The 20,783-nt window shown below is 33.3% G+C and overlaps 1 protein-coding gene and 1 pseudogene across 1 annotated transcript; both read left to right on the top strand.

Annotated features, from left to right (window-relative positions):
• Positions 1-929: 929 nt before the first annotated feature.
• On the top strand, positions 930-3,770 carry LOC126706396 (probable pectinesterase/pectinesterase inhibitor 12; annotated as a pseudogene).
• A 9,666-nt stretch (positions 3,771-13,436) lies between these two features.
• On the top strand, positions 13,437-15,584 carry LOC126707178 (probable pectinesterase/pectinesterase inhibitor 12). Its single transcript, XM_050406774.1, has 4 exons — positions 13,437-13,506; positions 14,888-15,032; positions 15,144-15,273; positions 15,372-15,584. Exons 1-4 carry the CDS (start codon positions 13,437-13,439, stop codon positions 15,582-15,584), a joined length of 558 nt encoding a protein of 185 aa, XP_050262731.1.
• Positions 15,585-20,783: the final 5,199 nt, after the last annotated feature.

The following is a 20,783-nucleotide window of genomic DNA, read 5'->3' as shown; positions in this document are numbered from 1 at the left end:
ATTTTTTATTTTAATCCAAAACATGTTAACTTAAAATCTAACCAATAGCTTTATCTTAAAAAAGAAAAAACTAATCAATAAAAAAAAAATATATATATATATATATTTTTTAAATTATTGATTAGTTTGTATATGCTTTTTTTTTTTTTTTTTGAGATAGAGATTGAAATTTAATTAGATAAAAAATTAAAAAAATAAAATAAGATAAGTTTACATAACCTCTTCTTTTGCAACATCGAGAGTATTGTAGTTGTAGTCGTAGTTGTTCAAAGAATCTTAGCAGAGCTTTGCTCTCTTCGGTGTCAATGCCCTCCCTTACATCCGCCTCGTCACTCCGCACCAGTCCCCCAAGCAATCGGAGCAGATGGACCAGGGCGATTTCTTGTGACTCGCTGAGTCAATGGCCAATTTCGTCTAGGCCAAAACCAAGCTTACTGTCGGTTCGATTCACTGGCCTCCGTTCCTTTCCACTAGGCAATTGGGCTTCATCGTGGTCGCGACCTTGATTTGGATCTCCATCGCAATCAAGAAGATCGTGAAAGGCTTGCTTCACAATTCGAAGCTCTGGCTCGCCGGCTCGGTTTCCGTTTACTTCTTCAGCATTTTCGGTGCTATGCACAACATAGGTGAGTGAGAGAGGTTTAGGTTTTTATTTATTTATTTTTATTTTTATATACGGGTCGGGTTTGGATAATATCCATACCCTACCCGAACAATTCGGGTAATATTTATACCCTACCCGGTTAAACTCTACCCATGAAGAACCATGTATTACCTAGAACATTTGGATTGGGTAGGGTTGGATATCCATTACCCATTGGGTATGGCCATCCCTTCTGTAATCATGTGCCTGTAGCTTTGCGTATTGACTCCTTTTATATATAGATATGTTAGTCTAAACTTCAATTTGTCTCATCAGACTTTAATTGATGGCTTCCTCTAATATTCTGAAACTCTGTTTGCTCCTCTCTGCAATCAGCTTGTCAAGAACATGGGCTCTCAACTCTTCTTCTTCTATGAAATATTCCCAACATTCGTCTTCCATAAAATCAGTATGCAAAACCACACCATACCCAGTTGTCTGTTTTAATTCATTGAAACACTCAGATGAGACCAGTCCAAACAACAAAGCCAACCTCCTTACCGTCCTCCAAACTGCAATATCCAAGTCTGAAGAGCTTTTAAATCAGCTCTTGGATTTTGGAAATGATATCATTGAAAAACAACAAGGAACCATCCACGACTGCAATGAACTCCAACAAATCACCATGTCTTGTTTACAAAGATCAGTGTCCCTAATCCAGGACGCACCCATAATTAATAAACGGAAGCTAGCCGATGCAATAGCTCAGCTTAGCGCAGCACTCACAAATAAGAACACATGCTTGGAGGGCTTGGATTCAGCTTCGGGTCCTTTGTTGCTAACCCTACGGCTACGGAATTCCATATACTTACAAGCATGTAAGTAATGCTCTTTCCATTCTGTCTAGCCAAAATAACAATAATAATAGGCACCTCATGGACGTGGATGTTCCAAAGTGGATTTCAAGGAAATTAAAAGAGTCGGACTCGGATTGGATATGACCCGAGCAAGGTGCTGACTGTGGCTGCAGATGGAACTGGAAACTTCACCACCATCACTGATGCTATTAACTTTGCTCCAAACAATAGCAATGATAAAACAATTATCTATGTGAAACAAGGGGTTTATCAGGAAAATGTGGAAATCCCGAGTAACAAGCCAAACATTTTTCTGCGTGGAGAAGGAACTAATGCCACTAAAATTACTGGTAACAGAAGTGTGGGGGATGGCTGGACAACTTTCAGATCTGCAACTCTCGGGATGTCTAGCATTTATATATCTAATAATTTGTGTCATTCCCAGGAGGGAGCCACATTTAGAGCAAGGGCCAGGGCCATCCCCTGACCTGGCCCTAAATATTTTTTTCCTACAGTATAAATTTTTTATAGTAATCAGCAACTATGGATTTAAAACCAAACATATACTAATAAGCGTTTAAAACCAAACACCCTCTCAAGAGTTAAGTTGTACATAGATAGTAAATTCCAGTTAGTTCAACTGTTAAAATATTTTGTCGTCAAATAAAAAAAAATTATAGTTTAAACATTGCCTATACCAAAAACTAATTAATATTTCAGCTTGATTATGGAAAGCAACCATCATGAGACATAAAGTAAACATCGTAAATTGAAATTCTATTGTACCTAACAAAATAAATTAAAAAAACTTGTCCATGAACCATCAGTACTTCAAGGTGCCCCGTGGCTCCATCCCTCTAGAGTATGGAGATCTCCATACTCTATCTTTTGAAGTAATTTCAAAAAAATAAAACATTGTTTTTAAACAATCTTATAAATGATTTAGTTTTCCTTACTACAAAATGTTTAAGCATTAAGATAGGAAAATATATCATTTCATTTCTTTTCCTTTATTTTTTACTGGTTTTAATTATAAGAATTGAAAAATAAAAATAAAAATTAGAGGCTGGCTATGTTTACTTGTTCAGCTGCTATATAGCCAAGTAAACAGGAAACAAATTATAGTCTAAAAATCACCTCTTTTGTTTTGTTTTTTTTTTCTTGTTGAGTAAAACATACTATAAAATAGTTTTGATAGAGTCGAATTGGAAGTACTATTTTCATGTCAAATTTTTCGGTTTTTCATTTCTCAAAATCATATTTTTCTCTCACTTTCGTATTAATTAATTCATCAAATTTTTTTTTGGGGGTTTAGAATTAGGCGCCAAATAAGATATGGCAACATAATGTTGTTTATATAAGAAAATTTAGGGCAGTCTATGATTTTAGAGTCTAAGGAAATTTTTGTGAAATTTAGTGAAAAATCAATCATAAATAATTTTTAAGATTTAAAAGAGCGAGACTTATTTTTTCCTACATTATTACGTTGAAATATGTTAACAAACAATTATTATGTCTATTATTTTATTTATATTTCGTTGTTAACACTAAATATACATCAAATTTATTTAACATGTATTAATTTATGATTGTCTCAAATTGAATTAAAATCAAACTTCAGCGGTGTCTAGCAATGGCTTTCTAGCACTGGACATAACTATTGAGAATATCGCTGGAGCAAAGAAACATCAAGCAGTTGCCTTGGGAGTAAATGAAGACTTTGTAGCTTTGTACAGATGCCACATCAATGGTTACCAGGGTACATTGTATGTCCATTCCTTTCGACAATTCTACCAAGAGTGTGATATATTGGGGACTATAGATTTTGTACTTGGGAATGCAGTGGTGGTATTTCAAGGATGTAATATTTGGTCGAAAATGCCATTGCATGGCCAACAGTTATCACAACACAATCTCGTGATAGCTCAGATGAGAACATTGGAATTTCCTTCCAGGATTGTTCAATTTTAGCTACTAATGATTTGTACTCAAGTTCTAGCACTGTGAAAAGCTACCTAGGAAGACCATGGAGGGAGTACTCTCGGACAGTCTACCTAAATTCTTACATTGACAAATTCATTGACCCAGCTGGGTGGATACAGTGGTCTAATGGTGATGATAATGACGATGATGATCAAGAATTAGACACTTTGTATTATGGGGAGTATGAGAATCATGGGCCCGGATCATCAACAGATGATAGAGTTACTTGGGAAGGGTATCATAGAATGAATAAAATAGATACATATAATTTCACGATATTAGAGTTCATCAATAATGATGAATGGTTGGATTCCACTCCATTTCCATACCATGATGGGGTTCAATAATTTTGATCTAGTATAAAGAGGCATTAATTAAATGGAATTGGATTCTTCTTCTTCTTCTTCATTTTTTTATTTATTTTTTTAATATATATATATATATCTTTAATTTTGTACCAAAGTTATGGCCAATATAATTTTACTTCTTCAAAGGTAACTAATTAGATCGTGTAGTAGGTCATTCTAATACATACATACATATATATATATATATATATATATGATATAACGGTGAATAATCTATCAAGCGTCTTGCGACTCAAAGGCAATTGATTAAATCAATCAGATTTAGCTTAACGTCTATCTCACGAAAAAACAAAAGAAAAAAAGAAAGAAGATGTAGCTTAACGCCTTTAGGCTTTAACAAGGCAGCTCGTCTATTGGAAAGGCGCATACAATCTGTAGAAGACTTTAGGTCGTGGATTAAAGAAACACTTAATTCCATTTTCTGACGAGACTAACAGAACTAAATTGAAAAAAATTTAAAAGTTAGAAAAATAAATTAAACAAAAGTAAAAGTAAATGACAAAATTGTATTTAGGTCACATTAGCCATTTTACTATTTTTTATCTATTACTTAATGACAGTGACTATTTTAACATAATACCAAAATGTTATGGACCAATCTAACACATTTAAAATAATAAGAATTAAATTGACATATAGTGTAAATGTTTAGAACCAAAATGATAATTTGTCCCCAAAAAAAAAAAAAAAAACCATTTTTTTCTTAAGTAAACCAAGTTATGAAGGAAGCCTGGCACTCTTTAATTGCAGAAGCTAGTCCACTGTTCAAAAGTCTTAAAGGCTTGTCGCAAAGGCAGCATTTTGGCAATGTTTCTTCACTGATAAAGGTTAAAAGAGAGCAATTACAAGTAATAAGCCAATCCTGTGATCCTAAGATTGGGATTCAAGCTAATTCATTAAGGATAGAGTAGTTGCTAAACAAAGAAGAAACAATGCGGAGAGAGTGTTCAAGGATATCATGGATGAAATCCAGTTTGAAGGTATTGTGTACTCGTGGCCAAGGTGTAAGGTATATTTTGTGTACTCCACCTGACCTTAAACGTCCAAAAAACTAAAAATCTACAACTCTTTCTTTGAGTCCAAACGGGTGGCTGTTAAGCAGCCTCGTGGCAATCTACATAGCATCCTAGGCATAGGAATAATTTTTTATTTTGACGTAAGTTACATAAGCATTTTTCATCATTATCTTAATGACAACAAAGGCTATTTTGATATAATACCAAAATGTTATGAAATTGACACTTATAAAACGTTAGAGGTCAAATTGTGTATACTAAAAGGAGACATGAGGAGGGGGAGGTGGTATGTAGAAAAGGCCAAATTGTGCATACCAAAAAGGAAAAACCTGAAGGGGAAAGCTATGGGATGAGGGAAAAGATATACGAAGATACCCTGAAGATAGGGCTGTCTAGTGGTTTAGTGACTCGCCCAAATCGGTCTGATTCGGGTTTGCCTCTAACAAAAACCGAATTATCGGTTCGGGTAACGGGTTAAGGTATTAAAAACCTGTATTACCCGACTTGACCGATAGTTTTAGATTTTTAAAAAAAAAAAAATTTGGGTCAGTGAAGTGGTAAGACAACCCATATAGCCTCTGCCCTCTACTCTATAGCCTGAATTCTAAATAATTTAAACTTACACACTAAACTAAGTATGTGTTTGGATAGCACTGAAACGTGCGTTGCGTTTTGTGAGTTGCGTTTTCTCCTTTTTTTTTTTTTGTCAGTTGCAGCAGGGGATAGCAGCTACTGTTCATGAACAGTAGCTGCACTTTTCTTACTTTTTCGTCCCTTTATCACATTAGTGGGTCCCGTGCACTGTTCACGGGACCCACAAATATCACTTTTCAGCAACTTTTTTATTAAAAATGGGTCTCACAACACTATTCACACATTTAAAAATTATTTTGCTACAGTGTTTTTAGTTTCAGTTTTCAGTTTCAGCAAAAATAAGCTCAATCCAAACAGATCCTAAGAGTACATGCAAATGCAAAATCAAATCAAAACAGAGTTTCAGACTTTTCAGTCTTCCACTCCACTCTCATCAGAGTCTCAAGTCACAAGACTCTCAACTCTCAAGCCTCACCAGTCCACTCCCACGAGCCACTGCTTTTAGTTTCACGTTCCCCGCTCTCTCTTTCAAATCCCTAACCCTAGCCACTTCTTACTGTTGCCGTTGTTAAGTCGTCATCCTCAATGACCCGCCGTTGTTCAGTTCAAGTAGGCTATCTCTCACCCAAACCCCTCTCCCTTAAAGCTTCCTTTGATTTGCCATATGAAGCTTTGATCTTGTGCATCTAATGGTGGGTTTAGTATTTTTTTTTTTTAATTTCTTACTGACCTTGTGACAGGTGTGGTGATGGTGGGAGAGGTGGTGGTGCCGGTTTAGTGTTCTCTCTTTTTGTCTCATAAATCTAGGGTTTGTGGACTTATTTGTGCTATTTGATTTTTAAAGGTTTGGATTCTGGTTTGTGATTTGGGTTTTGATTTCTCTATGTTCTTTGGGTTGATTTCTCATGGGTTTGGGTTTTGATTTCTTTGTTCTTTGGGTTGATTCCTCATGGGTATGGGTTAGTTTTGGTTTCTCTGTTCTTTGGTTGATTTCTCATGGGTTTGGGTTTTTATATATATATATATATATTTTTTTTTTTTTGAGTCTGGGTTTTGAATTTTTGTTCTCTTTGTTATTGTGCTTCAATCCCGAATTACTTGATGGTTCCGACCCGCTCAATCGACGACCCGAGCCATTGGGTCCAACCTGAATTCAGTCGGTCTCAGGTCCATTTTTTGTTCACCCAAACCAACCAGGTTGAGTACGGGTTAACTCAAAACCCGATCCTGGACAACCCTACCTGAAGATACTCTCTTCCTAAAATTCTTAGGCAATGTTTGTTAGTGTTGTAACTGTTGTTTAAATAACAGTTTTCGTTGTTTAAACAACACAACATGTATTTCTATAATACTTTTTCACCCATACGTATTTCTACAACACTTAAACGACGTTACTAGAACAACAATACCAAACGGAGCCTTAATTTCTGTTTTAAAACTTTTTGTGCAAAAATATAAAACTTGTGTCATTTAAAATATCTGAACCATATAAATTATACAAAATCAATTAAATAATAAATAGTGTTTTTTTTTTTTTGAAGAAACCTAAATAGTGAATTTCAATTAGCTCAATTGGGGCACATATATATATATATATATTTTTTTTTCTTTTTTTAATATAGAAATTCTATCGTACTTAAAAAAAAAAAAACGACATATCTTACATTTGTTTAAATTTTGGAAATGGATCTTATTTCATATAATATTCCGAATCCTTTTGATAGTGTGGGAAATCTTCTCTTGTAATTAAGTTATATGGAATGATAAAAAAAGACTGAAGATTGCCTGATTTAAAATTACTATTGGATTTGGAGGTAGAGTTTTAGATAAAGAATTTTAATTAAAAAGTTTCTTTAGCATTTTAAGTACTGTTTGATAAATTATAATGATAAAGTGTTTTCAAGTTGTTACACCCATCTTCTTCTATAAAAAAAAGTTATTACACCCATTTTTGATTAAAAGAAAATTTTATGATACCTGTTTGGTAATCAAATTGATAAAAGGTTTTTAGATATTAAAATTGACAAAAGATGACATAATGAAGTAATTTATATTTTTCCCCTCTTAACTTCACAATGTCCCCCTTAAAATATAAACTATTAGAAATAAGCAAATAGCCCCTTGTTGTTTGCTTGCTCACTCCCAAGTGCAAGAAATTGTAGTAATATAATTCTCGGAGTATCGAGCACGAACCACAAGGAGTAGGGTAAATTCAAAGAAAATGTAATTAAACAACAATTTTTGTGAAGAAGAAAAATAATGACTAGTTTACATCAATAATGTAAACACTAGGGCATTAGGGTCTTTCCTAGGGGTGTCAATGTTTGATCCAACTTGCGAACATGACACGAACTCGACACAGGTTTTTGCGGATTAGGGTTGGGCCTTAACAGATTTGGCCTTAACAGGTTTGGGTCATAAACGGGTTGACTCGAAAGTGACACGATAAGAAACGGGTCATAAGCGGGTCAACACGCGTGGCCCGCAATAGACACGTTTGACATGCCAATTTATTTGTGTAAACCCAAATGACCCATTTAACACAACCCGTTTAACTCGTATAACAAATAAATATTCATTTTATTTTAGATTTGTCAAATACCTTTTATATCCAACCTATATTTTAAACCTAAAAATAAAAGTAAATAATTACAAAAACTTACAAGGAATATAATTAGAAATTGAAACTTTACAAATCTTACATCTCTAAACCCTACAAACCCTAAATCTCTAAACCTTCTTATATTTTTGTAAAGAACTTATTTTCTAGATAGGTGTTATATGTTTGTTGACTAGATTATTTTGAATGTGGGTTGAAGACTTGAAGCGTATACACTACTTTTGGGATGTAAAAAAAAATTTATTTCTAGATAAATATTATATTTAATATTAAGTAAGTTGAAATGGGTTGTATCACATTCGTGTCAACCTAACATGACTTGTTTATTAAGCGTGTCAAGTGGGTTGGGTCACGTCAACACATCTTATTAACAAGTCGGGTTAGGGTTGAAGGATCATGACACGATTATTAAATGGGTTAGGTTTGGGTTGAGTCATTTAATCGAATACCCCTACCTCGACACAACACGAACCTGACACGCTAAACCGAATTGACACCCCTAGTGTTTTCCTATATTGGTATAAAATTTTTTTGTGATCTAAAAAGAAATATTTTTCACAATTAATTGTTCTTAGACAATGAAAAATCTATGATTTTATTGAACTGAGACAATCCAAGAATGCATGGTAACTTGGATTAATAATTTAATTAGAATAGTTTTCTTTAAAACTTATTTTATAATTGCAACTATGAGAAATTCATCTAAACAATAAGAAAAATGTGATTGAACTTATTGAAAGCATGAAAGAACTCATATATAAAAACAAATCTCATTAAAAAATCAAATATGTTGTTGTTTCAAAACTTAGGAATAACCACAAAAATTTATCATACTGAATAGAAGAAACATAACCCCTAGCCCTAACTGAGGGCTTTAGCTACCATGAGAGAATATGAAAATAAAAGCTTTGTGTCTCCAAAATTCGTTCCCCACCATTCAAGTTGAAACCCTAACTTCAAAGAAAAGAAAGAAAATAAAATTCTTGCCTTTTGATTTTCACCTAGATTTTCAGTAGCCATTTGAAGTTACGGCTCCAACCCATCTAGCCTTGGGTCAATTGGATTTTTGAGAAGAGAGATATGCACATAATACTGATCAATGATCAAATCTGATTTTTCCTTTTTAGATTATGCATTTCTGATTTCTTTCCTTAATTTGAGCCTTCCAAATATGGTACATGCCCTAAGCACTCCAATTGCACCATGAGGTACCTCATTAGACATTTAAGCATGATATTAATGGTCATTTAGCTCTTCATTAATTCTAGTTTGACCTTCATTCTCCCTTCCTTCTCTTATAAGCTTATTTTTTACTTGAATTCTTGAAACAATAAATGACATTTTATTCAAGAAAATATGTAAAGATAAATAATAGGGAGTAATGCAGTTTATAGCTTAATTATACAAAATTAAATATAGTAATAAGAAGATAATGCCCAAATATCTAGGTATATAATTAAAATACATTTTTAAGGAGTTATGACTATCCACTTTGTGTTAAGACCTAGCAAGTTTTTCTGATTCCCTTTATATTCCATATATACCAAATTGATTAAAATACCCTCTTTCTAGTTCAGAAGGAATCGTAAATGGCCTAATAATTAAGGGGGCGAAAATATAATTAACCCAAGAAATAAATTTTTATTGGATAATATTTTAAAATTTCTACCATTGGATTATAAGCTCTTGTTCATCCTTGCACATATGCCAAATTTTGTATAAATAAGAAGTTATTTACTATTTGAAAGTTATAGATCTCTAATTATCTAGAAAATTTTGCAAATGTAAGAAGAATCTAATACAATGTTGGAATTGTCAATATACACATCCAATAAAAAATTGAGTGGTGTAATATTCTCAATCGTTACAAAATGCGTAATTTAAACCAATCATTTGAGTAGAAAAATATATATATATATATATATATTTATATATATATATATATATATATATATGGCCCTAAAATTTTCATTTACATCTCCACAATGTGCAATATTTGTATGCTTTTGCATATATATATATATATATATATTTGATATGTTTGATTTGTTCACCTTAACAACATATCAACGTATTTATTTTTGATAATTCGATTGTTACAATAGAAGAGGAGGATTTTAACCCTAAATGTCTTGGGAATGGAAGAAAATTCTAACCAATTAAGCTACAAGGTTCTTAGTTACAACGTGGGTTTTTGAGTTATAATGGTATGTCTATTAACACAATAAATAATGTATATTGTTTCACATCTCCCCCCACCCCCCAACCCCCCAGTGTTTTGTGGTGGGCCTATATAATTGTGCATGTCTAACGGGTATGAAAAAGTCTATATAAATTTCGGTGTCTATAGTTGCACAACCACCACTCAAATTAAATTTTTAAAAAAAAAATTATTTTAGAGAGTTTTGTTAGTCAATTGGTGACATGACATAATCTAAAAATGTTTGATTATTTAGACCCCTAAACACTCAAATTGTTTAACCTAATTAATTAACCAAGTTGCTACTTAGGTTTATTATGCAGATCTAGGTTAAACACAAACAATTATATCACTAAGTGCAGAAAAGTAAATAAGACAAGCAATATATAATGACTCAGGAAAACCAATGAAACAGTCCAATTTCAAGGTAAAAAACCTGGGGAGGATTTAACTTAAACAATCCTCAAGGAACAGATTCACTAAATAGAATGGAAGTTTTACGATAGATTTTTTCTTAAATCTAAAACTATCTCTTGTAGTACTTACTCATGTAACCACACGTAGCTTCGAATCTGGGGACTCTTCTATCTGAATTTGTTGCACACAAACACCCCTGTTTGTAACTCTAAGGTCCCACTCAAAACTTTAGATCATTAGTAGCCATTGATCTTATATGTAGCAACTTTAGATCTACTGGTATGAGAATGATTTCTGATAGTGACTTTTAATGAAGAAGGCACAACATCTTTTAGATCTCAAAAGAGAAGCTCTAAAGTTTATTCAAAACATGTCTTAGGGTTTCTTTTAAATACTTAGTAAAATAGATCTGAAACCCTAATCATTTAATGGGCTTAATGAGCTGTTGGGTCGAAATTAAATTTTGCAGATCCATGTTTCGATCGGTCGAGCCTTCTTCTCAATCGGTCGAACCTGGCATGTTTCGAATTCTTGGACCTGCAGTTTCTTTTTTCTTGTATTCTAACTTGCAACTCCTTGAACATTGTCTAATATACCCTATAGACTCTAAAATCTATATCTAGACAAGTTTGTGTTCATACCAATTGTTCTAAACTTTTAGCACCTAACATAAACCATTTATTATAAAATAAAGGTCAAGATTAAATGAACTTTGTTTTTAGTTAATTCGATTTTCTCCATTTATATATAGTGAAATTGAACGGTTCCTAATCCTAAAATAAAATGGTATGTGTGTGAAATGGAGAGAATCTTGTTGTTCCACCACAATGACCATCTAGCTAGGTGGTTTTATTTATTTATTTATTATTTATTTTATTTTTTATTTATTTTTAAATCCCAATAAATTCAAAAGGGTTTTGATTGTCTCCCACATAAAGTACAGATTATCCTTGCAGTGCATCATGGAAAATCATGTTTCAAATGTATTAATTTTTAAAAAACTATAGACATTCGGTGTGTAAAAATGTGAATCCTTTTTAAAAAAAAATAAACAACAATGGACTAAAATATTATTATTTTTCCCTTAACCTTATCAAAAGTTTTCTTTTCATCCCGAAATATTAAAAAAAAAAATTTCATCCTTAAACTTTGTAATGTTTTTTTTTCCCAATAGTTTAGAGACAAAAAAAAGAAAAAAAAAAGAAAAAAAAGAAAAAAAAAACCTTCTTTCAATAATTTAGGGATTAACAAAACTTCTTTTAAATTTTAAGGATTGAAAGTGAAACATTTTTAATAATTTAGGGATGAATTTTTTTTATTTTTTTATATAGTTTAGGAACGAAAAAGAAAATTTTAAAACTTAAGGATGAAAAACAAACTTTTGATAGAGTTTGAGGATGAAATAGATATTTTAGCCGACAAAGAAGGGTAGGAATAAGTGACCAGAATAACTTTTCTATCTTATTGATCAAAAAAATAAATAAATAAAAGTAAAAAAAAGAATGGCTTTTCTACTTAGGTATTACCATAGTAACGCCTTACTTGCTGGGTTCGAACTAGCAATCTGGGGAATTGGTGAGCCATAGCGGCATTGAGTTGGGGGTGTGAGGTTTTTCCCATTTGCTTTTCATTGTTGCTGGATTCGAATTTGTAACTTCTACCCCAAATTATTTGAGAGTAATAAGGCAATAACCGCTGGATCACCGTAGTAAAACTGTGAACTTTATATGAAAAGTGTATGTTATATTATACAGTGAATGGTTTCCTAATCTAAAAAGGGAAAAAGAACAGTTGGTCAGTTACAGTTACCCATATAAGCACCAAGAGTCCTACTTGCATAATTGAATTTGCCCCCTCGTAAGCGTTAGAACTTAGAACTTTGAAGACTTGACTGCTTCAAAAGGCAATGTCCTGAAAAACAAATTTTAAGGGGAACTTCGGGTCTTCGGTCTTCCACCCATCACTCCTTAATCTCGATCAAATAAACCTTGGAATGGGAGAAAATAAGGGTCTCTTTGATAAAGGTGTTTTGAGTATTGTTGTTCAAAATGATGTGAAAACTATGGTCTGTGTCGTTAAATCTTATTTCTCATCATGCTGTGCACGTTGGCCCTCTCCATCCGAAGCGTAGAACATTGACATCATTGCTAGCTCTCTCCAGATGTTTTCCGTCAAAGAAAAGAAAAGAAGCATATAGCATTGTCATTAAGGTTTTGATTATCAGATATCTACTATTTTTTTCTTTCTTTTGTTATTTTCATTTTTATATGTTAAAATGTAGATTTTTTTTTTTTTTTTTTTTTTTTTTTAATGTAAGGGCTATTTCCACGTCAATTGTAAATATATACGCGTGTAAAATAGTAATTGCAAATAAGTGTAAAAGAATGTTTTTCCACACTCTGCTCTCAATGTCTGTGTAATCCAATTCATTACTCTTAGTCTTAAAAGAAAAGAAAAGTATACAACTTAACTTTAAGTCGTTAATGTTCCAAATTGCATTATTTTACTTATGAGGCTCAGCAATGGGAAAATATTTTTACACGCTTATTCTTGTACACTCTGTGTTGGAACATTTTAATATTAAATAATTAAAATGAGTAAATGTTATAACATAAATGTAAAGATGTGAGAGTGAATATGGAAGATGAAGAGTTGTGAAAATGTTTAATCCCACATTGAAAAGGAGAGAGACTATTTTATTCTTTTTAATTGTGGTGATTAATGGGCTAACATGAATTGTCTCAGATATTGGGCTAGATACGTGCACAAGGGGGAGATGAAGAGTGGAAGTATCAAAAATGGCAATGAATCAGCCCCTTTGGATCCTCCTACTTGACAGCCCATTCAGAATAATTACCATATCCGTTGGTGAGTAAATTGGGTAGTAATTGGGTAATTCATCAAACTATGATGGCTTCCTCCAATATTCTGAAACTTTATTTGCTTCTCTTTGCAATCAGCTTGTCAAGAACATGGGCTCTCATATAAACCGATTAGTGTCTTAGTCTGATGACTCATAGGTTAAAATTTCCTCCATATATATATATATATATAAATTTTAGTGTTCCAAAAGTAACACTTAACCCCCTCTCAAGATTTAAGTTAGTCCAAAACACACAAAAAAGGAAAAAAGAAATAAGTAACTAAACCCCTAAAAAAAAAAAAAAAGCATTAACCCATACATATGAGCCTATGACCCTCCCTCTTTAAAAAATTAAAATTTTTTAAAAAACGTTTTCTTAATAAGTGCATAAATTTAAGGGATATATTGTCATATTTAAGACATTAACCACCTTAAGAAGTGTGGCTAACTTGTCCATAAATTGTGGGTTCTAGAATTAGTTCAACTAATAAAGTATCTTGGTGTCGAGTAAAAGATCTTGGATTTAAATCCAGTCTAAACCAAAAGTCAATTAGTGTTTCATCTTGATGATAGAGATATTTAAAAAAATCTTGTCTATATACTCTTGTCTTTGGAAGTAATTTCGAAAAAAAAAAAATCTTATTAATGATTTAGTTTTCCTTACCACAATAAGTTTAAACATTAAGATTGGAAAATATATCATTTCATTTATTTTCCTTTATTTTTACTAATAATTTTACTAATTTCAGTTACAATAATTTTAAAAAAATTGGAGGCTAGCTATGCTTGTATGTTTCGCTGCTATATAGCTAAGTAAATGGGAAACAAATTATACTCTAATTTTTTTTTTTTTTTTTGGCTTGGTAAAACAGACTATAAAATAGTTTCGATAGAGTGAAATTGGAAGTGCTGTTTTTTATTTATTTATTTTTGGGTCAAATTGTTTAGTTTTTCAATTTTTCTCAAAATCATATTTTCCTCTCAATGTCGTAATCATTAATTCACCAGATTTTTTTTTTCTCCAAGCTGGACTTCTTCTTCTTTTGTTTTTTCTTGGGGGGGGGGGGGGGGGGGGTTTGGAGTTATGTACAAAATAAGATATGAAAACATAATGTTGCTTATATAAGAGAATTTAGTGTAGTCTATGACTTTAGAGTCCAAGGAAATTGTTGCATAATTTAGTGCAAAATAAATCATATATAATTTTTAGGATTTAAAAAAGTGAAGAGTTATGTTTTCATATATTATTAAGTTGAAATATGTTAACAAAAAATTATTATGTCTGCTCTTTATTTATCTTTTTCCATTGACACTAAATATGCATTATATTTATTTAACATGTATTAATTTATTTTCGTGTTCAAATTGAATTAAATTGGATTTTAGCGGTGTCTGGCGATGGCTTTCTGGCACGAGACATATGTATAGAGAATAGGGCTGGAGCAAAGAAACATCAAGCAGTTGCCTTGAGAGTAAATGCGGATTTTGCAGCTTTGTACAAGTGCCATATTAATGGTTACCAGGATACATTGTATGTCCATTCCTTTCGACAATTCTACTGAGAGTGTGACATATTGGGGACTATAGATTTCATACTTGGGAATGTAGCAGTGGTATTTCAAGGATGTAATATTTGGTCCAGAATGCCAATGCCTAGCCAATTCACAGTTATCATAGCACAGTCTCGTGACAGCCCAGATGAGGACACTGGAATTTCCATCCAGAATTGTTCAATTTTTGCTACAAATGATTTGTACTCTAGTTCTAGCAATGTGAAAAGCTACTTAGGAAGACCATGGGGGTGTACTCTCGGACAGTCTATCTAAATTCCCACATTGGCTACTTCATTAATGCAACTGGGTGGACACAGTGGTCCAATTATAATGATGATCAAGAATTAAAAACTTTGTACTACGGAGAGTATGACAATAGTGGGCCCGACTCATCAACTGATGATAGAGTTCAATGGAAAGGGTATCACATAATGGATGTTGATGTTGCATATAATTTCACAGTGTCAGAGTTCATCAATAGTAATGAATGGTTGGATTCCACTGCATTTCCTTACGATCATGGGGTTTAACTTTGATCTAGTATAAGAAAATGTATTAATTAAATGGAATTATCTTATGGAAAAAATAATTTTACTTCCTCAAAGAAAAGGTCATTCTAATACATATAACCACAGTTGTCAAAACCTAAATCGTATTATGAATCAATTATTTTTATTTTTTTTGTATTTTGTATCATATCGTACACCTAATAAAATTATAAAAAATTATAGATATAAATATATAAGAAGTAAATTCGTTATAAATTCAGAATATATACACCTATGTATCGTACTATTCAAGAGAACTTTTGATACACCCTTATGATACAAAACCTTTTTGTACATGATATGATCATATGTATTGTACGATACTTACAACTATGCATATAAATGTGATTTATCTATCAAGGGTCTTGAGACTCAAAAGTGATTGATTAAAGCAATTATATTTAGTTTAAAGCCTTTCGAGGAATTGAGTGCTAAGAGCATTAGCATCAGATGTGCTAAATGTTAACATTTTAGCATTTAGCACATGAAACACCAAAAACACACCAATATCAAATGTTTTTGTGGGTACCTAAGGCATGCTTGGCAACGTCCTAGGCATTCAAGCAACGTTCTTGGCCGTCCTCGGCATGCTTTGCAACGTCCTCGGCATGCTTGCAACGTCCTTGGTTGACCTCAGCATGCTTTGCAACCTAGGCATCCCACATCGAAAGAACCCCCCCCCCCCCCACTTTCTGCCTTATAAGCTGTGAAGCAAAGGGAGTAGTATACCACCAAGTCTCTTGTGATCACAGAGATACTTGGTGGTACACTACTCCCTTTGCTTCACAGCTTATAAGGCAGAAAGTGGGGGGGTTTTCTTTCGATGTGGGACGCCTAGGTTGCAAAGCATGCCGAGGTCAACCAAGGACGTTGCAAGCATGCCAAGGACATTGTAAAGCATGCCGAGGACGTTGCAAAGCATGCCGAGGACGGCCAAGGACGTTGCTTGAATGTCTAGGATGTTGCCAAGCATGCCTTAGGTACCCACAGTTTCAAATGCCAAATTAATTATACTATAGTATAATTCTACTATTGGCAGCGTATTGATAGAAATGCTAAAAATATTTCCTTTGTATTTTATTAAACTTTTCTCTCTTTGCAATACATATTTCTCTCTCTCTCTCTCTCTCACTCTCTCACTCTCTTCCTCAACCACTCTGCCGATCTCCCTACATCATCCACCACGCCATGTCGTTGACCTCCTCACGTTGTCTTGTAAGGTTGAATTTAATCAAACATGTGTTGGCTTTATTTCGTGTCAAATTTTCTTATAATTCAGCATGTAGAAACTCTGTATTTAGGTGGGAATAATGTAAGGGTTGTGTGTGAGAAAGTGTGAAGAAACTCAAGATGTGTGCATTCAAAGGAGTCTTGCGACTGGATCTCACGACTGGCAAGTCACCAAAGTGGCACACGTGTGAAGCATGCAAGGAGCTGAAGGATCACGATAGCTGGAGTACTACAAGACAAAAAGTATAGTCTGGCTTGAAAGTTATCTCGCAACTTAAACTCATGACTCATTCCAGTCGCGAGGCCAAGTCGCCAAAATGCCCTGTTTGGATGAAAATTGACTTTTCACATTCCTAACATACCCTACTATAAATACCCTTATTCCCATAAAATGTAAATGTGGCTATTCAGAGAGAAAAACCCTAAGAGAGGTTTCTACAACACACCCACCTCATAGAGAGAGAGAGAGCTACTCATTCTTAGAGAGAAATCTTTGTAGTCTCTTCTTATTCCCTCTCCCCTTGTTATACCCATTGAGAGGGGATTTGTACCCAAATACTACCCATACCCATTTAGAATGTTGAGTGTTTTTGGAGTTTTAGGAAGCATTGGAAGATGCCAAGGATGAGATGCAATATGGAGCTTATTGCGGGATCTAGTAAGCTAGAGAAGACAAGGTTCGACATAATCCTGTTGGAGCAAGAAGCTTGGAAGGCTTAGGTGCATCGGGTAGATTAGGCTTGGAGAGTCTATTGCTATTTATGTATCCCAACTGATTTTCTAGTGGATCATTTACCTCTTGGAGGGTGGCAGAAAGGTTTTTCGCTGAGTTCTTTGGTTTCCTTTTCGATAACACATCACCGTGTTATCTTTGTGTTTGCAACTCTCTTCTCTTACTCATTACCTTTTAATTACTGCTGTGTTTGTGATTAATTTTGGTTTAGAGTGTTTTGCCAATTTGGGTTCAGCTTATATTCATCATTCCGCACATATATTATTTGTGTATAAGCTTGTGTTGGTAATTTTGATATTGGGGATCTAAATGTTCATTGGTGTTTTATACGCTAATTGAACTTTCATGTCCGAACCTCCCACCTTTAGATCTCTCTCAATTGACAAGTTTTGGGTGTATTCTATTTCTGGGTTTATTTGCTTTTGGGATGGGTTTTGAGAATTTTGGATGTGGTTGTGCGGGTAGTGTGTGAATTGGTGGGTTCTGATGTGAATGCTGTGGTTTGGGTAAGTTTTGAGCGATGATGGTACTGTGGTTGTGGTGGCAGTTCTAGCAATGGTTGTGATGGTGATTTTTCTGGGTTTTTGTTGTGGGTTTTATGTGTGTGTGTGTGTGTGTGTGTGTGTGTGTGTGTGTGTGTGTGTGTGTGTAGTTGTGGTGGGCTTATTTTGGAGGTTGTAATTACAACGGCAGGTGGTGATTGAGTTGATTTTAAGTGTTGGCTATGGTGGTCGGTGGTGGGCTTCTAATTAGGTGGGGGTGAGGGGTGAGTTGTGGTTAGTGGTGGGGGTTCTAATTAGGTGGGGGTGAGTTGTGGTTGTGGTGGTGGGCTATGAGTTTTGTATTTATTTATTTTTATATTGTAGAAGCTTTTTAAGGTTATTTTAATGTGTTGTATATATTATTTTAATGTGTTGTATAAAAGAATAGAATATGTGATATAGGTGAATTGTAAAATGATGTATTAAAATAGATAAATTATCTTTTTAATGCGTAACATTGCCTGTGCTAGGAACCCTAATAAAAAAGATGTGCAAGAGATAAAGGAAGAACATTGTAGGCAAAGCTGGTAATGGGATTGCGTGTTGTGGGTCCATGCTAGACTTTGTGGATGTGGCAATCAAATAGTTAGTCATTATTGGGTCATAATAGTGGACGCGGGGCCATGGTTTCACTATGCTAATTAGAAGAAAAAAAAAGTTGTTTTAGTACTACATAAATTGCCTTAATTTTTGTTATAACTATCTAACTGATATCGTGGAAGCCTGAAGAAAGTACACACAATTCTCTCTTGATGGAACAAAAACTAAACTATTAGTTTTTGGTAGTAAATCTCAAATCCACAAGGGGTTCCCTAAATTCACAAGGAGATAAACTGGAATTCCCTAGAGAAAAGTTTGAGAAAAACTCAGCAATTTTATTAATAATAAACTATTTTGCCTTTGGCGGCTACAAAACATATAAATACTGAGAAAGTAAAACCCTAGGATGATTTGGAAACGTCTAAAACCCTAATTCGTACTAATTATGAGATTAGGTGGCAAAATACCGAATTTTACCAAAAATGGAAAATTTGAGTTGAATGCAAAATCATAAACTACTAACCTTAAGGATCAGCCCAAAACAAACGAGACATTATTTTGACTTTTGAGTAAAAAGTTATTAAGGAAGCAAAAATTACTATAAATGGCAAAATCATAGTTTTCGATGGCTATATGAAGGAATTTGCCAAAATCAGGGGGTACCTCGAGGGAAAGTGACAACCATTGCTCAAAAGGCCGTTTTCCTTCAGCTTGCCAAATTTCATGCAATTCCGACTCTATCACCCAAAAGGTTTCTACTAGTGCCTTTTTGTCTTGCACGATTTTAGGCATGCTTGGGAGTCTAGAAAGGCCATGGTGGTCTGTTCTACATCACTTTCATGTCACATTGTGACTAACTGCCTATCACTTTCACATAGATCCATCACTTTTTTTTTTTTCTACCATTCACAATCTGTCATATAGATAGTTGTGACACAAATTATACCATTTTATGCGGTTTTAGAATTTTTCTCGAAGAAACATAGACCACGTCTAATTAGTAATTAGCAATTTCTCAGAATTGAGTTTTTGGTTTTTATTTATTTATTTATTATATGATTTAAAGTAACGAAAATGCCAAAGAAAAAAAAAATTACGTCATTTTGGTAGTCATTAATGGCGCATTTTTCTGAGACTAACAAGAGTGAATAAATTGAATAAACCTAAAAGTTAGAAGAATAAATTGAACAAAAGTGAGATTAAAGGACATAATTGTATTTAAATCACGTCGATATTTTTGATCTATGACTTAACGATAGAGACTATTTTTACATAATGCCAAAAGATTATGGATTAAACTGACATATTTATTGCATTAAGAACCAAAAGATTATGGATAGAGACTATTTTTACACATGACCAAAATGATAATTTATCCAAAAATAAAAGCATTTAATAGCTAAGTATTCTTCTTAAGTACTATACCACGTAATCTTGGATTTTAAAAATTTTTTATTCTTATATTTTTAAGAATCTTGTTTTGATTTATTGGTTGATTATTATAGTAAGTAGTTACACAACATTTGCACATTTACTGATATAGCCTATTGGCGATTCCAGTGATAGGCCTAGATAAAATAATATTACTTACAATAAAAAAATAAAACAACTAGAAAATTGTAAAATAAATTGTTTCCCTAATATTATTGTTAACGGGTAGACTAGTTATTTGTTCCTCATTTATTCAAAAATTAAATAAATTGTATCCTTAAAACCATTTTTTACTTTTACTGACATAGCCTATTAGCTATACCAGTACTAGACCTAGATTTCTTCTATAAAAAAATTGTGTAATAACTGTAAAATAAATTGTATTCCCCAATATTATTGTTAACTGGTAGACTAGTTTGAGTCACAAATAAAGAAGACAGGTCTTCTCATGAAGAAGTCATATATAATTGTCATAAAAAAATCTCAACATGTGAGATTATGCTGGTAAAGAAACTTGATATTAATTTGAGTTTTCTTACTCTATCACTGTTTCTCAGCAGAAAAGGTCAAAATGTGTGTATACCAAAAAGGAAACATAAATATTACCACAAGAGGTAATCGTTTCTCACAAGAAAAGGTCAAATTATGCATACCAAAAAGGAAAAACCTATTCCCATTAAGAGGAAACAATGGGGGGAAGTTATG

This window comes from Quercus robur, chromosome 11 (assembly GCF_932294415.1).
Source record: "Quercus robur chromosome 11, dhQueRobu3.1, whole genome shotgun sequence".
NCBI lineage: Eukaryota > Viridiplantae > Streptophyta > Magnoliopsida > Fagales > Fagaceae > Quercus > Quercus robur.
This window is presented reverse-complemented; position numbering and strand designations above follow the sequence as displayed.

What these genes read in the sequence shown, in the direction of transcription:
- LOC126707178 (XM_050406774.1), top strand. Translation starts at nt 13,437, where the DNA reads ATGGCAATGAATCAGCCCCTTTGGATCCTCCTACTTGACAGCCCATTC. An exon ending in AATAATTACCATATCCGTTG is followed by an intron (nt 13,507 to 14,887) that starts GTGAGTAAATTG and finishes ATTGGATTTTAG; the next exon opens with CGGTGTCTGGCGATGGCTTT. An exon ending in AATGGTTACCAGGATACATT is followed by an intron (nt 15,033 to 15,143) that starts GTATGTCCATTC and finishes TATTTGGTCCAG; the next exon opens with AATGCCAATGCCTAGCCAAT.